The sequence below is a fragment of the Morone saxatilis genome, unplaced genomic scaffold (assembly GCF_004916995.1).
Source record: "Morone saxatilis isolate NCDOM2014 unplaced genomic scaffold, NCSU_SB_2.0 Contig8, whole genome shotgun sequence".
NCBI lineage: Eukaryota > Metazoa > Chordata > Actinopteri > Moronidae > Morone > Morone saxatilis.
Genome location: NW_023340257.1, coordinates 12,662,679 through 12,680,632, shown reverse-complemented (window position 1 = coordinate 12,680,632; position 17,954 = coordinate 12,662,679). Strand labels below are relative to the sequence as shown.

Below are 17,954 nucleotides of genomic sequence, written 5' to 3'. Positions count from 1 at the left end.
AACAAAAAAACTTGATCGCGACCATAATTCGACACGAGCCGTAAGTGCATAAGTAAACAAGGTACCCCTACCCGCTGCTTTGTACGTCAGGAGGGGAGCGACACGCAACCGCAACGTCTACTCATTGCCTAAGTTAACAAATACAAACACACTGAAGCGCTCGAGTGCTTCTGGAGGTCATTACTTCCAGTCCAGCATGGTTTGTAAACTAAGTAGATTACCACTGCGCCTCGTCCAACGAACCAATACCTTCACATAATCGCTCGCCTGTGCTCGGACTGCAACAACCCTGCTCACCTCCATTGAGCCCTTATTTTCGCTCGATAGAACACACCCTCTGTCACCGTCTTTAGAAGATCACTAAAGTCGGCGTAATCATCAGGCCATGCAGGGTCACTGAACACATGGCGCTCCCACCAGGCACGAGTACACCATCTTGTATACACACCAACACTTAGTATCACAGATTCAACGGCCAGTACAAAAACGACCACCATAGAAAAGCACAGAAACTTGGATTCTTCCTTGCGACCACGCAGTAATCAGGTTCCACCCTGCGTCATCGTAGAGATTTCTATTAACCGAACCACCTCACTGTCTGATACCAGTCAGTTCTCTCAAGTTAAGCATCTCTTATGGTCTCTGTGTTTGGGTCTTCTTTTTTCCTTTTCCCTTCCTTTCCCCTCCTGGTCAAGATTGAGCATGCCAATCGCGTCACTGCCATAACTAACCTGCCAGGTGGTATCTCTCAACCCCTATAGCATTCGCGAATCTCCTCAAGTTTCTACCAAAAGAACAAAAAAAAAATGCCGTATCAGGCTCTTACTTACACACAGTGGTACACGTCAAATCGGTCACGTTTCGCTCTAGCCTAGCGCATTCGGTTGCCATCAAGTGTGCGCAGCTAGCTGTTTCGTGCTTCTTAATACTTTCTTTGCGTTCCTTAACCTCCCCTCTCTTCCTGCATCACTGTGTCTCTACACCTATCTCTGCGTCACTCGAAGGGACGCGCGGAGAACTTCACAGACGACGGTCTCAACGTAACCGGCATTTGGTTTGATGGAACATTCTTGCTCACAAAACCCACCACTTCTTATAATTATCCGCCTGAATCTTACTGACTGCGGGCACCGATTATGACAGAATCCGAAAATTAGCCATCTCTTTCGTGTTACGAGTATATCTTTCTTTTGCGTTGCCCACACTCGTAAAGAACGGGTGCCCCGTGATGCTGTGTTGGAAGCCCATCTGTTTTACGGCCCCTATCCATTTCAGTTCTGTCATTAATCCTCTGCTTCCTCGAGGTCAGTAAATTCAGGCAATAATTATAAAAGTGTGGGGATTTGGTGACAAGAATTTCCACAAGTCCTAAAGCTTCTTTACTAGACCTCGTCTTAACTTCTCCCCCTCCCCTCAGTGACAGATATGTAGAGGACACAGATGCAGAAGAGGAGGTAAAACAAAAAGAATATTAAAAGCACAAACAGTAGCTGCCACACTGATGCAACCATGCGTAGCTAGAAATACATTACTGTACCACTTGCTGTATAAATATACTGCATTTTTTTTTTTTTTTAAACTTAGAGATCCAATGCTATAGTGAAATACACCTGAATATTATGCATACCCATTATGCTCAATTGACCAGAGGGAAAGAAGGGAAAAAAAAAAAAACCCAAAACAAACCATAAGATTTAACTGAGAAATACTGACAGAAGTAGTGGTTGGTTAAATAAATCCTAATGACGAGTAATATTACTGCTGTCGCAAGAAAATCCAGTTTCTGTCTTTTCAGTTTTACTGGCTTGAATTAAAATATACAAGATCCTTACGTGGTGGGAACATTTTATGACCCTCATGCCGATATTACCCACTTTAGATCTTCTAAAATACAAGGGTTGTTTAAAAAATAAGGCTCAAGGATCGACAGTTTTCATCCGACAGCAGCATTATGTAATATTTTCTTGAGAATTAATCTACTAGTGTACAAACATCTGGACTAAGAATACCTCAAACACTCGACCTTATTGTTTTATTTTTTAATTACAATATAAATTGCTTCTTCCTCCCTCCTGCACTACAAAGCCTAGGTACCTGTTACTTAGCATTTAAATTATAGTCATCAAGTTTTTTTTTTTTTGTCTTATGTTGTGCAATATTTCCTCACAAAGTTATTCAATACCCAAATTCTTGATATGTTCTACTCTTCTTAGCAGTAACTGTAATAATTATTGAATGAAGGCTGCATACAGAGCCTGTAATCCATATTTAGAGATTACAATAAGCTTTTTTTTTTTAAAATCAATTCAAAACGCTGATAAAATAATTACTGTATGTTAACAGTTGAGGCATTCCCTCTTATTTTATTGCAATATCAAACCACTTCATCTACATACCCGCGCAGTAAATGCTTTCTGTTATACCAATCTGTACTGTACAGATCATGAAGTTGTGGTTTGAGTCTTTTTTTTTTTGTAAATCCTGAAAAATACCACAGGCCTCACCTAAATATTAAACCCCACCACCACTACTCAGTGTATTTGTAGTGTTGAAGATGGGTCATCAATGCCTTTGCATGTACATTAATGCCTTTACATGTAGAAGCATAAAAAGGCAACAGAAAAATGGCTGTATATGGTCCATGTCTCATTGGCTCAAATATTATCCTCAGCTAATGACAATTTTAATAAAATCAAGGTTCATACTGGATTCTTAAAAATGGAGAATAATGTTTAAATGCAGTCAGTAGAAGCAGATATGTGTCAATCTCCAACTCTTGCAGAAAAAAAAAGAAAAGAAAAAAAAAAGCACAGTGAACAAAGGGATGATTGTTTTTCATAAAAACTACCAAAAACACTAAAAGGCCTCCTGTTAGCTCCTGGAGGTCATGCTGGACTGGCTCCCGGACCCCCAACTGGACTGAACCGGTTTAAAACTGAGTGACACTGCATCATGACAGCTCAGCACTCCTGCTAATATTTCTTAATGTTCTTTATAACCCTCAACACTAAATTCAGCACCTTTTTGATGACCGTACTCTCATTCTGCTCGTGTGTTTCACATGGGAACACCCACCAAATTCAAATTTGGACCCAAAATCTGAGATTAAGAAATCATCCCTATGACATGGACCAGGTGTAAACACATTACAGCCTGCTTCCCAAAGTGTGGTGCATAACCATCCATGTCATTGGTTTGCTCTGCCCAGCAGTCACAGCACTGTGGAATGGACTACTGGATTAAATCCTATCCATCTATCAGCACGTGCATTTGACTGGAGTCTAGGTCTTTATCTATCTGTTGAGTGTTTGGTTATAAGTCCTCGCCTGGAAGAAGGAAGGAGGAGGAGACGATATAATCACAGTGAGGAAATCAATGTACAATACATGTACATGCAAAAACAGCAGTGTTTGTGCAGTGCCTTGCAGGGGAGCTGTCACAAACTCAAATGTCTTATACCTTGAAAAGAAATTACCGACTGTGAACATGTGACCTCTTCCTCCTTCCTTGTCATCTGCTCTCCTCTCCTGGTCCTGCTCTCCTCCCTTACTGCCAACACAATCCCTTTAAACTCCTTCTCTGCTGTCTGCCATGCACACCCCTAGAAATCCATGTCATATATATGTATGTTGGCTTGTGTGCTGATCAGTAACAACGTAACTGGAGGTGTTGTACAGCAAGTGCCACCAAGTGATCATGTGTGTTCCAACACAACACAGGAGCCCCTGTGTGTGTGTATGTGTGTATGTGTGTGCATGCTTGTGTTTGTGTGTGTTTGTGTGAGAGAAAGTGTGCATGACCACCCATACTGTTGACACTGTTATTATAAATATGTGTACATTTTCTAAATGTACTCACCTACGCTAAGGTTAAGATGTTGATAGTGTCACAACATACTAGCCTGCATAGTATGTAGCATGAAGTATGTGATGTTTTCTTAGTGTGTACTCGGTACTATGCTAATGTGGACACAGTGGGACACGCAGCAGGATGGGTAATGGTCAGTAAGTGCTCTGCTCATAGCGACATAGCACTCACATGGAGACGTAACGGCAGGGACGATGGACTGACTACTGCCGGACAGACAGCTACGCGCTGGAAGACGACTGAGATAAAACTGAAAAATTAAACAAAACGGGTAAAAAAAAAATAAGAAAAAAAGGATGAAGAGGAAGGAAGAACAAAGTAGGAAAAAACAGAAACAGGTAAAGTAATTCAGGTGTAATGTGGTATAAAGAAAAGAGTATTAAAAAAATTAAATAACCTGAAAAAAAATAAAAACCCTAATTATGTTAAAACCCTGTGCTGATATCTACTCGTTAGAAAATTTGGCAGCATAAGTCAACAAGTCTTTGTAGTGACTGATGAAGATGATAATGAGGAATAAGTGCCCGATATTTTCCAGCCAACTGAGCAGCAGCAGGAAGGACCACACACACCAGCACAACACAGAAACAGGAGCAACTGACACCCGTGATTGGTCAAGAGTCCTTCTGGAGTTCCAATGACAGACGGAGCAACAGAAAGTAAGGAAATAAAATAAAAAAGAAACCATACAAAATAAGGTAATGACTGGTTGGCAAATGAACAGAGAAAAAAAAATAAAAGCAGCTTTTGGAGAAAAAAAAAAAAATGTTAGAGAATGTCGCATAATAACAATAACAATAATAGTAAAGTGGCTGTTGCACTTTAGTTTTGTTCTTGCAGACAGGTGCCGAGTTCCCGTGGTTACCAGTGGGAGCCCGTGTAAGATTTGAGCAGTTGCATACGATGGTGGACTCCAGATCTGCTGGGAAAGAAGAGCAGAGGTACACATTGGTGATTGATTTAAGACTGCCACAGACCTCTGAGGGAGAGAAATGTGAGGCAGCGCAGTTTGTTCAAGTCGAAGAGAAAACAGAAGAACAAAAAAAGAAATGAAAAAAAAAAAGGGGGAGAGGAGGTGGTGGTGGGGTTCTGGAGGAAACAGATGGAGGAGAGAAAATTGGGGTGGTGGGGAACATCTCAAAAAAAAGAGGAAGAAAGCAAACAACAGGAGGGCAGACACTCACATGATGAGCGGGCTCTACCAGTGAGGCGGTACGTAGCTGTACCCAGGTGTCCCTTGGGGCCTGTAGGTTGGCACAGTAACTGGGTGTCCTCCAATCTGGGGGTGCTGGGGCGTTGTCAGCAGGGTCCCTACAGGAAGTTAACAACACAATTAATGAGCTTTAGCAATTTGTGAATCCATCTGCTGAACAGGCTTGGTTTGTCCTTTCTCTGTATTTGTGACCATTGTATATAATGGACTTTAGCATGTAGCATTTTCATACATTATTTCTACAGATTTATACCAACATTTTGGTACATTTCCCCTTTTTGGAGCATTTTAGCAGCTGTGACAATTTACACTTAACTACCTACCATGTACATATACAATTAACCCTGAAGATAGACTAAATAACTGAATGAATCCATTTATACTTGAGCTGTTTATAAGGATTACTTTCATTAATAATTCATCTTATGGTTATTTTTCTCAATTAATCTAATTTTGGTTCACAGAATGTCAACAAATGACAAGTTTAGTTTGGAAACAAACATTTTTTTCCATTTTTGCTTAAACAATTGATTGATTATTAATATTATAAAGAGCCAGTTAAATGTAATTTAATTATAGTCTATTCTTTTATGATATACAGGCCGGACCATGGTCAAGCACATAAACCTATTCATCTAATACAAGTCAAAACAAAAGGGCTGGGGCTCACAGACATTCAGAGAGCAAAGGGAAGTAGAAACATGTCTGTATAGGAGCAAGAAATTCCAGCATAAATAAATGATCACAGCTCACAAGGGAGAAACAGAGAGTCAGCATGTCAAAACTGGAAGAAATAGTAATGAGTGGTTCTGGTCCTACCTGCACTCATGGCCATGGTTGTCCCAGCTACCATCCCCATGGCAGCCATGCCATTGTTGCGAGGAGCAGGTACAGGGACGGGGGCAGGGTAGAGGGCTGTAGAGGGGATGCTGTTAGGCTGCACCACGGTGGTGTGATGGATCACATGTGGCTGAGCCGCATACACTGGCTGGGTATAATACGCTCCCTGTCAGGATGAACACAGGAAAGGGTTGGCGAGGTGTAGTTAGTGTGTGTGTGTGTGTGTGTGTGTGTGTATATATAAAGCTTAGTACAACATGTGTTTATGTTTATTTGAAGGAAGTCTGAGAACATGGTTTAACTACTCATGTTCATTTTCCACTGCAGGAACATGAAAAGTAGACAGTAAACATCCACACTACTTTTCCATCTCCCTTCCTGATTCTGCTCTTTTCAACCCATTTAACCATTAAAAAGATCTACAGCATCAAATTAGAAAAGAACAAAATGATTGCTCTGCTGACATATTGTGCAACTACATCTAAAACAAAGCCACTGCTTTTTAACTGGGTTTTTTTTTGTATAGAATTATATTAATATTGCAACAATACAATAGAAAACAACCCGTCACTTATATTCATAGGATTCCACACTCTTGATTAAACGATGGTTCATTTAATGGCATTTAAACATAACACAGAACTGACAGTGGCTGGTTTTCTAATCTAATTGATTCTTGAAGAGGAAATTCTCTTTCCAGTCATTTCATCCACACACTGAACATAATACAGGGTCTGAATCAAAGCTCCATCCCTGCAGCCCGAAGGGATAAAATGTTATGTAAAGGACAATTCCACCAGAAAGGAGATGTGACCCAAATGCAAAAGTTGTTTTAAAGCAAAGATGACAGACCATTTGCATCTGTAAAATTGCTTTACCTGATTGTGTTCATATGCTGTAAAGTGTAATCAACCACCCAGACAACCTGAGCATATTTACTGCTGTGATTAAGTTAAATGGCATCGCCAACTAAACAGGTGCGACGCAACAAATCTGATCAACATTTTTTAGTAGCAAAGTACAGACTGTGCCTGCGAGGTAATGTCAGTTTTAATTCAATTTACTTACCTGTGCGTATAGGTTCTGCTGAGGGTAGGCACTGCGGATGGGGTACATCGCTGTTGGGTATGGGGTTGGGGTCGGGGTGTAGGGAGGGGGTGCTCCATTTGATTGAGTGGGGGGCACTTTGTATGGGGTGCCTGCTGAAGTATATCCTAAAAAACAGTCAAAAGAAAAGGAGGATTTAGAAAAAGAAATTACAAAAAGGGAAACATGTAGCTGCTAAAAGCTCCACTACCACTTTCTTTGTTTGCTGTTTGGTGCTGGACAAGTAGCATACAAGGTTTGCAGAGCTTTTTCACTGAAAACAGCTCCCGGTTGCATCTGGAATCCGGTGCTGATAAGAGCCGTGAGTGAACGAAAACATTCAAATTGCCTGTAGTCGGTAAAACCAAAACAATTACCTTTAAGATGCTAAAACGCTTTGAAGAGCTGAGGGGTTCGTGACTATAAACAACCTCTCTCATATACAAGTAGTCATTTGATCTATTATTAATACATATTGATTATAGCAGCTCTAAGTTTTTATAAATTATAATCCAAATACTCTAATTCAGGGTCTTAGTAAGGTCTTTACACTGTTAAATATTGTCTTTAGATACAGCCTGTTTAGCTATGTTGGATATGGACCAGTACAAACCAAATTAGTAAAATACACAATTATACCAATTTGTCTCAAAAACACACTTTTACCAACAGTTAATTTCAAGTTTCAGTCGACTGACAGAAGATTTATCTGCAACTTATCTGCTTTAAGTCATTTTTAAAGCAAAGATACCCGACACTTGACTGCTCCGTCTGCTTTTTCTTGTCTTAAATTATAGTAAGTTGAATATTTGGTGGTTTTGGAACATTGCCAGAAAATAAATTAAAAATTTAATGACGTTACCTTGACCTCTGGGATGTATGTTGTGACATGAAATGGCTTGTTTTGACGTTTTCTCATTTTTTTTTTTTTTTAAATCCTTTTATAAAGAAAATATTTGGGAGATGACTCAATAATGAAAACAATCTTTAGCTGCACTCTTATTCAAATGTTTCATTTTATTTTTTACATGTTTTGCATTTCCTACAAAAACCACCAGATGGGGGGCTAGTGCTGTCTTTTAATGGGGCTTGCATCTCAAAACAATACAGCAAAGGGTTTGTGGGTCTAAAAACGCATCATTTAGCCAGTCTTATCATGATCTTTGAAGACTGCTTTCTGCATTGTTTACTGCTGAGGAAAGTATTTGTGAGGTCTATGTATATGCATATACATATAGAGTATATTCAGCCAAGCAACCTACCATCCTCAGTGGCACCTTTTAAAACCTCCACAAATGTTGCAAGTGCACTGTCTATTTAACTGTCACTACACTAAAAAGGTTGAAAAACATGAGATCTCCCGTAGGACAGTGAGGGCATCAGGTTCAGAGCACCGCATTAACGTCTGCTGGTAACTGGGCTCTGCTCTGTGGGGTGCAGTACCTCTGAACCGCCACTCGGAGGAGCCTGAAGGTCAAACATGCTACTAGCTAGTTGCTGCTGCGGAGCTTATGAAAGCGCTTCTCGCACAAGGACAAGGGAACAAAGAGATGCTGGAGCTGCTATGTGTGTCTGAAAGTGTGTGTGTGTGTGTGTGCATACTATTGCACACATTCTTTGCTCTAACATGGATGCAGGGCATTAGAGGACAATGGTGTGTGACAATCACACAAAAGCCCTGCTGATAGAAAACAGTTTGACTATTCAATGGTCTTGAGAAATAATGACATTGACCAAGACATGTTTCTAATCAACCCACAGCTGCCTTGTCTGGAGGTTGATTTTTGTCTAGGACACAAAAAAAAATCTCAAGACTTTAATTTCACCATACATTAAGCACTGAATGAAAGAATTTCAGATTTAAAGAAAGGCTCAATAATCAGGTTCAAGTCTTTTGTTGCAACCAAGCTGGGTTAGCTTTGTCAAAGCATACCTGATATTTTGTTAGACTTCCAAAAGATAAAACCATACTGGGGGAGGGGACGAGAGTAAAGGGGCTTCAAACGCAGCACAAATGAGATCTACAAACCCATCCTGCCTTGGTAAGATACTTAAAATTCAGGGGAATGGGACACAATTCAAGTATCTATCCGTCACCATGTTCAGAACATCTTATCTTTTATCTGCTCATGCTGATTAATAGTTTACAAATGGGTTTTTATTTAGGTGATTATCTACTTAATGGTTTCAGATAATACCAGTTATTCCCATGGATTTTATTGTTCTTTTCATTCTTTTTACCAATTTACCATCCAATCCCTCTGACTGGAACCACCTAAATTTTATTTTTAAAACATCTGATTGATTGCAAATTAATATTACTCCTCATTTTTAGTAAGTTATTTTGATACATTTGCCTTTTTTGTCACCCTATGTCAGTTCATTGGTTTCATGTTTTCTATTTGTTATTTTAATTATTTTGTATAAGCCCCTTTCTCCTTGCACATGGTTTTATAGACTTCTTTGTAAAGATTAAAATGTTTTGTGCCAATAAATAAACAAACCTGCTAATAAAACCTGACTCAGTTGGAGTATAACCTCAAATAATCACAAGATCTGAGATAAGCAATGTACTAGTTAAGAATTTGTTTTGTGCTTTCAAATCTTACATTTTGATGAAACAATCAAAAATCAGTTGTAACTGTGTCTTCCTAATATTATATCTACATCTCCAAATAACAGTATTCATGTCAAAGGACAATGAGCCCGAGTGAGATCGCACTGGACTCTGTCTGGGTTTCTAGGCTGAAAAGTTCCAGACCGTCACACTAAACTATCTATATCTATACAGACACAGCAGATCTGGGAAGCACTGAGACAACTGTTATTCCCATCTGCTATGGGGACCAGACACTGAAGCCCAGCAGAGTACGTATCTGCTGCTATAAGACCACTGGCAGCTGTTACTAGTTTCCCACTCCTTCGCCATCAATGCCCTTTATACTGGGATCCCCGCTTATTGCCTTGAGTTTATTGCAACCTGTGTGGCGCTCTAAAACAACCTTCTAATTGCCCAAAATATGTTAATATGTATAATTTCTCTGAGCAACGTTTGATTCACACCAAAATGTGAATCACAAATAACAACATTTGCTTTAGGTTATGTACGCATAATCGGCACATAAATTCAGTACAGCTCTGTGGAACAGCAGCAGTAATAGATCATCTGACTTGAAATTAAAATTCCATCAGCTGTAATTTATTCAAAACATTAACGGCTATTCCAGCCTTAACCTAAACACGGACTAACTTTCATTTACACAAACGCATTACTCAACTGCTTCTCAGAGTGTGAACTGAATAATCACAATGATTACACATTAAGCAACATATTTCTAAAAGTTATTCAAAATAAATTGGTGGCACATTTATTGGTTGTTCAGTTTTTACTTGCAAACTCACAACCAACGGACTAGGAGTAGTCATCATCAGCTTTGGCCTTTGTAGTTATTGTTACAGCATGATCGATACAAACACATTTAAAAAGAAGAAAAATTACAACTTTTACAAGTAACATTAACTTTATTCATCCAATTAATTTTTAAGACCTGAAGATTGTTGGATTCTAGACATTTTAAGACCCACAGGCACCCTGAAAAAATTTCTCAATGCCAACAATTAAGATGTTTACACAGATGATGGCTGCTTTATTGTTGTCTATTGCGGTTTGGCTCATTAAATGTGATTTCTTTTTAACAGAAGCCACACAACAATGCTCTTGGCTTTTTAGCTCTGCCTGCATGTTTGTTTTTACTTTATTATTATTTTCTTATGTTTTACCCCGTTACAATTCTGCTCTGTATTTTACATGTTTCTATAATAACAAAAAGGGGCAGGCAGATTTACACACATAATTGTAGTTTGACAGTTAAAAACACAATAATCATGTAAAATCAACTGCATATAACCAGTGTGTCTGTGTGACATCCTTTACATAAAACTTCAATGAATCCCCCACACTGTCTGTCATCTTTGTGGTGTGTTTATCGCTGATTTTTTTTCCCTTAAAAAATTACAAACATCCCACTAATTAACTCTCCCAAGATACTACCTTGTCAAATATAAACAAAGTCATCAAATGGTCTGTCTCTGTCTGTGTGTGTGTGTGTGTGTGTGTGTTTTGAGGCTCACCTGGTGGATACCCAGGACTGCCTGTTTGATAGAGGTTGGGTGTATAGGTGGGAGCCGTGGCAGGATACCCTCCTGGATAGCCTGCAGGACATCACAGAGGAGAGAGGAAATATCAGAAACCATAGCTTATAACAAACAGAGAGGACCACAGATACACACAACAAAGACCCCACCCCCACCCCCCACACACACACACACACACAGGTAGGGCAAGTATTTGGTTGGAGCATGATGTGCACAGAGGTGCCATTCTAAAAAAAATGTCGCACCAATAACGACGCATCGGCGAAATGCCGTCTTACATACAGACGAGACACACCTGCCGATATGGTGTGGGAGGAGATAAATTCAGAAACATTAGCAATGCAAGCACACACGTGCAAGGGGGTGCACACGCACACATACTTTTGTGCGTCATCAATTACACATCAAACAAACAAAGCACATTTTGACCCGAGAAAAAGCTTTCGCTGATAAAAAAGGTGTGAGTTTGACAGAGCGAGACGAAGAGGGAGGAAGAGAGGAGAATGCAGGAGAGTTGAGACAGTATGGAAATGAGGAGTGCTGCTCATTGCTTGCTATTATTGGCAGTCGATCTCACAGACTGTTCTGTAGCTTTGAGCCTTTGCTATATCTAGCTTTAACTGCTGTCTGCTGCTGTAGGTGCAGCTACAGTCACATGGACTACGCTGCATGGTAGAATGGTGCAGATATTTAGTAGACCTCTGCCACGGGTTGTGTGATGGTTCATTAATCTGTATTACTTTGAGAATAATATAATTTTATTTTTGATTACCCAAAAAATAGGAAGCCTAACATCTTGGCAAGGGACTAGAGATGAAGAAAGCCTTTTGGCTAANNCATGTGTATTTATTAATTTGCACTGTTCCTTCTACCAATAAACTAAACTACTAAAACCTATATTTATATAAAAATTAAGACTACTTTAATGTGGCTCTTTGTCAACATGCTAAAACCGTATATGGGTACAACAATTCACAAAATCCAAAGCTAAATTTAGTGCGCTATTGTGGGTATTTTCAACACAGCAAAAATAAATCCTGAAAAAATTAATTCAGTTTTAAATTTACAATTTAGGACAAAACTCCATAATAGTGCTGAAACTATTAACTACTGATTAAACGATTAGTCAACAAAGAATTTTATTCATTGATAAATGCTCAGGGTAATATATCCTCTGTTTCCAGCGTCTCTAATTTTTACCACTTTTCTCTGAATCTGAAATTGTACTCTCAATCGGAAATTGAGAGTACAATAGTTAATTGTTATAGATTTCTCAATATAGTATATGATGCACTAATCAGTTGCAGCCTTAAGCATAATAGTTTAGACTTGAGAATGAGCCAGCTGACTCTTTAACAAGGAGTCTGGCTCATTTTGAGTGGTTTCTCAATTGGAAAAAATAACCGAGGTATCATCTGAGCTCAACAGCTGCAGCACTCCATGGTTCAAAGGATTTTGAACAAAATGTCTGGTGACTTGTTCAATTCATCATATGATCCAAAGTGTTGCATTAAATGATACAACACAGCAGATGTTGTTACATCCATATAAAACACAAAGAACTAGTATGATTAACAAGGCGTTTTGAGTTTGATACGCATGTGCTTACTGACAAACAGTATATACCACCTAGCAAACCCATCACTACCTCACAATTTGTCACTGGGAGCTCACTTAGATGAAGCCATGTTGTGTCTGTATTAAATATCTGTTACCCTTTTTTTTTTTTTTTTTTTTTTTTAAATCTCATGACGTTGGACCTGAGTAACATTCAACTCTTTAACTGACAGAGAGGTGCGTGGACGATGTGAGTTGTGCCAGCGTTCAAACACAGAAACTCAGGGTGGTGTAATGTTGCCTGCCAACTTGGAAATGATCCACTGGAAAACAAGCCAGTTCACAAAACAACTAATTTTACAGTATAATGCTACTCAAAATTGAGACTTAAAAGGCTGAAATTTAGGAACAAACTGTATTTAAACAGCCTACTTCTGAAAGTGATTTTATTAATGAATTTGTTGAAATCCAAATGAAAAATCACAATCAACAATGTTGTATGCTCTTCCTTCTCTGTTACATCGTTCCTGGTGATGTCTGCTGCTCACAGTGAGTATAGTAAAGATATATCAGGGCTCATATTCAGAAGAAGTCATATACTAGTCAGATTTGCACATATGAAAATCCGCTTTCATGGAACATTTTTATCTTAGTTTTTGCTCATGGCTCCTCAGACTTTGTCAAATGTTCTAGCTTACATGCAAATGTAAAAACTAAACAAGAGTGAAAGCACATAAGCGCGAGATACACCAGTACACTTACTGCACCAAATATTTTCTAATGAATGTACAAGCTTAGTAGTGAATACATAATCAAAACCTTCATCGTTCCTGCAGTCACCTCTGACCTGTAGTTCAAACTCTGCACTGCCTTTTGGAAAAATAAAACCCTACAGCACATTCAAAGAGATGGAGAGAATGGAAGTGAGTGTGATGAGTGTGGAACATATTAACAAAAGCACAGAGTAGCTGGTAAAATGACATCATGGAGCAGTCACATTATCCCAGCTTCATGCTTCTGCATCAGGTTAAAAAGATCCCCAAAGACCAAAGTGACTGTATTTTGTGGTATATTACAGTATAGCGGAACAAATCTAACCAGCTGACTTGATGTCAAAATTTGGAGCTGCTATTCAAAATGCACACAGGCAAGAGTCTATGCTTCTCTGGCTTTGTCTCAAGTATATCTGGCCACAATGTTTAACCTAATGTTACACAAGAGACTGAGACTAGCTCTTTGTCCGAGATCATGTGCTTGCTGGCTGCTTTTTAAACAGAAGCTTTTATGACCTGTGTTCTTCCATCTTCTCTATGTATGTCATCCACCTGTTCTTCACCTACTGCACTGAAAGCCAGTGTGTGTGTGTTCAATTAAAAGCTCTAAACAATTACATCTTTAGGTTCAGGTTCACTCTGCTTCCTCAGAGGGAGATTAATGTTCTCGCCAAAGTCCAGAAAAGTTGTCCTTAACAACACTGTGTGACTATTATCTCATACCTTCCTTTTCCCTGTATCCAACATCTATCCTGAATCAACTCCCGCTTGCACTGAAAATGTAATATCTTCATATCTAATATCTTCACTTTTTTTTTTACTAGTTTGTATTTTATCACTTTTGTATCGTACACAACTTCTCTGGAAACTACATTGCTGCATAGAGAATCACAATTTCTGATTTTCTGACCGACTTCTGTGAACTCTTCTCTATGGCAGCAACCATATGGTGTTTGTGAGGCATAGTATACAGGCTTTGCTCAAATGCCCACTAAGTATATTTCTTCTTCTGAAACGCATTGTATATACTGTGAAAAAAAGGGCGTAGTCTTCTATGCTAAAATTTCACAACAACAATAAGGATTTAGCATCCTATTTTGTAAGGGCAATTATGGTTTTACAGTCTGATGGTGCAGCACTACTAAGCTATTGTTCTGGTAGAGTTTGATTTCTAAACGTACGTTGTGAAGCACGTGCTGGATTTACCGTTTGTTGATAGTTAATAAATCGGTAAATGTAAATGTGAACAACATGGTGTCAACGGAGTGGAGAAAAGATGGGGCAAATAAGCAAAAGCCACTAAAGCTGGATGCACGACAGGCCAGTCAATCAAACCCTACTGCTCTTTTAATCTTGATATTTTCCAACTAGAAACAAAAAAAAACACCTGAAATTACTTTACTAATTAGAACCTATAGATTAAAAAAAAAAAAAAGGATTGACAATTGAACAATTGCCAATGTAATAGAACTTTTGGGAGCATCAAGAAGTCATTAGCAGAACTGTCTCTCACTGACTCAGCAGTGCTGTTTTCTCACTTGCAGCCATCATTAAAAACATGTTTACAGTGGATGATAAATTTGTACGTCTTACCTGCAAAGGCCATGTTCTTAGGGTGACATGTGTAATGTTGCCTGCCAACTTGAAAATAATCCACTGGAAAACAAGACCCAGTTCACAAAACAACTAATTTTTACAATATAATGCTGTAATGCAAAAAATTGAGACCAACTTAAAAGGCTGAAATTTAGGAAGCCTATTTTTGAAGGTGATTTTGTTAATGATTTTGTTGAAATCCAACTTAAAATCACAATCAACAATGTTGTATGCTAATCCCTCTCTGTTACATCGTTCCTGGTGATGTCTGCTAGTCACAGTGAGTATAGTAAAGATATATCAGGGCTCATATACTAGCAGTCAGATTTGCACATATGACAATCTGCTTTCATGGAACATTTTTATCTTAGTTTTTGTTCACGGCTGGTCAGCTCTGACAACGAACTCGCTGTTCCTGCTACACTGCTGTGGTCAGTCTGTCAATCACTCGGGTCAGTGTCGAGGCCACGCCACCTAAAGTCACTATCCCTTTGCAGCTTTCTGATGCATTTTTTTTTTTTATTTGCTGAGAGGGAAGGAGGTAACAGAATTGAAGGGGGGTAGTTACACTTCAAGTCTGGCAGGAATTAATACCTAAAAAAAACATGCTGCTCCTCAGACTTTGTCAAATGTTCTAGTTTACATGCAAATGTAAAACTAAACAAGAGTGAAAGCATATAACTGTGAGATACACCAGTACACCAAATATTATTAAATATATTATTAATTTGCTAAAAAAAAAAAAAATGTAAACGTGAACAACATGGTGGCAACAAGTGAAGCAAAGATGGGGCAAGTAAGCAAAAACCACTTGAGCTGGATGGACGACAGGACTGTCAATCAAACCCTACTGCTCTTTTAAACTTGAAATTTTTTTCTAGAACCAAAAAAAAAAAACCCCTGAAATTACTTTACTAATAATAACCTATTAATTAAAAAAAGAAGGCGTTTTCTTACCAAACAATTGTCAATGTAATAGAACTTTTGGGAGCATCAAGAAGTTGTTAGCAGAACTGTCTCTCACTGACTCAGCAGTGCTGTTTTCTCACTTGCAGCCATCATTAAAAACATGTTTACAGTGGATGATAAATGTGTACGTCTTACCTGTAAAGGCCATGTTCTTAGGGTTTCCATATGGAGTGCCAGGCTGAACGGGGCTGTAGACTGGATTCATAGCTGAAGATAACCTGTTCTTACTGAGAAAGCGAGAAATAGAAAGTGTGGCAAAGAGGGGGATAAGAGAAGACAGAAGAAAAATGGAAGGGAGAGAGACGTAAGCCATGTAAATTGGAAAGAAACGTTTTACGATTATCAAGCATACGCACACACGCACATTAATCCCAAACTCAGGTTCTTAAGGCGATGTATCCAGCTGAAGCATTTTTCCAGCATGCAAAAGATAAATAAATAAATCACGCCCAGTGAATCTTCACCCTCAAGTAGGCTCAACATAATGTGTTTAAAAACTGCTGCTGGAATAAAAAAAAAAGGAACAAGTACTGACAGGAAAGCACGAGGACACATGGACCCACTGAAAATAATGGGTTGGTTTCCTGTGTGGCATTAAATACAGCTACCTATGTGTTATATTATTTTCACTACTTCGCCAATAAAGGCAGGGCGAGCACTACCCGCCTGGTTTCCACTACAGGACTGAACGGAGGAGTGGTCACAGAAGCTTTAAGGTGCTGGATATGGTTGGTGCGAAGGTGCCCATTAACGCAGCCATTTATACTACATCTCCCGTAAGGAATCTTTCTCCACGGGTCTTTCCACTGTAGACGAGAAATGCTCCTCCATTGTTCCAACTTACCTGATCCTTGAGAACATGGGCATATCGTGTACATGTGTGTGTGAGTGTGCATGCGTGCCCCGTACCTCTTGTGCGTGTCTGGTTGATACATGAAACTGAATTTGTCTGTGGGATGCCCGCTCGCCATTCTTGCTGTATGCAAATGAGGAAGGAGTGGAAGTGGATATGCAAATCTGAAATTAAAACAGCGAGAGGTCATGATTACAACGAACACAGGAGAAGGAAAAAATTAAATTAAAATAAAATAAACAGCAAAAAGCAAGCACCGGTGCAACAGCAAATGGTTAGTGACAGCAGCAGGGGGACAGTGATTTAGACGGCATGTCTGAGTGAGTGTTTGAGGTAACTGCTGTGTCTTTAGCCACCAACAAATGCATTTAATAACTGTGATAAATACTAAACATTGCACGGATGAAAGAATTTAGGCAAATATTGTGAAAAATTGACTGTTTGCATCCGTTGTGCGCACAAACTCTCTTATGCCATCAGTTGTGTATGTGTACTTAAGCTGTTTCTAGCAGTACTGGCAGGTTAAATTGCCTTGTGTACGCAGGGCCTGTGTGATGTGTCCAAGAGAAACTGAGGTGTGAGTGTATATGTATATATACACATATATGTAATGCGTGTACAGAACATCAAATACAAGCAGCAAAGCAAACATTAAGACAGCCAAATGAAAAAGCACAACACACCCAGTGAGCGGGCAAAGTGACGGAAAGCAAAACAATAGGACGGAGGACAAAATATAGTACAAATAGGCCCAATCTCGCACCGTGAGTAAGCATGATCCAGTACACACATGAGCCAAAACCACAAGAGCACTGCACAAACACAGAGCGGAAGAGCTGAGGAATAAATAAAGAGAGGAAAGGTGTGTGTGTGTGTGTGTGTACGTTGTCGTGTGTGAGCATGGGCACTGTTTATTGTGCATTCATGGTGTATCGCGTGTGTGATTCTTATGGCTTCCGTGCTTGTGCGGAGATGCGAGATGGGGGATCCAGCAAAATCGGTTGGTTGGTGGCCGGGCAGTGGATTGAGACAGTTCTCATCGGTT

General features: G+C 39.3%; 1 protein-coding gene across 2 annotated transcripts in view; it reads right to left on the bottom strand.

Moving 5' to 3' along the window:
• Window positions 1–1,268: 1,268 nt before the first annotated feature.
• fam168a (family with sequence similarity 168 member A) overlaps window positions 1,269–17,954 on the bottom strand; it is a 29,293-nt gene continuing 12,607 nt past the window's right edge. The window contains exons 2-8 of one of the 2 annotated variants that reach the window (XM_035680041.1): window positions 16,966–17,073; window positions 16,192–16,283; window positions 11,138–11,218; window positions 6,989–7,134; window positions 5,900–6,086; window positions 5,052–5,178; window positions 1,269–4,786 (exon numbers count right to left, since the gene is read on the bottom strand). In XM_035680041.1, the coding sequence (XP_035535934.1) occupies window positions 5,066–5,178; window positions 5,900–6,086; window positions 6,989–7,134; window positions 11,138–11,218; window positions 16,192–16,283; window positions 16,966–17,027 (681 nt within the window). In that variant the 5' untranslated portion in view covers window positions 17,028–17,073 and the 3' untranslated portion in view covers window positions 1,269–4,786; window positions 5,052–5,065. The remainder of the gene's footprint in view (window positions 4,787–5,051; window positions 5,179–5,899; window positions 6,087–6,988; window positions 7,135–11,137; window positions 11,219–16,191; window positions 16,284–16,965; window positions 17,074–17,954) is intronic. The other variant, XM_035680042.1, reaches the window with a different exon arrangement.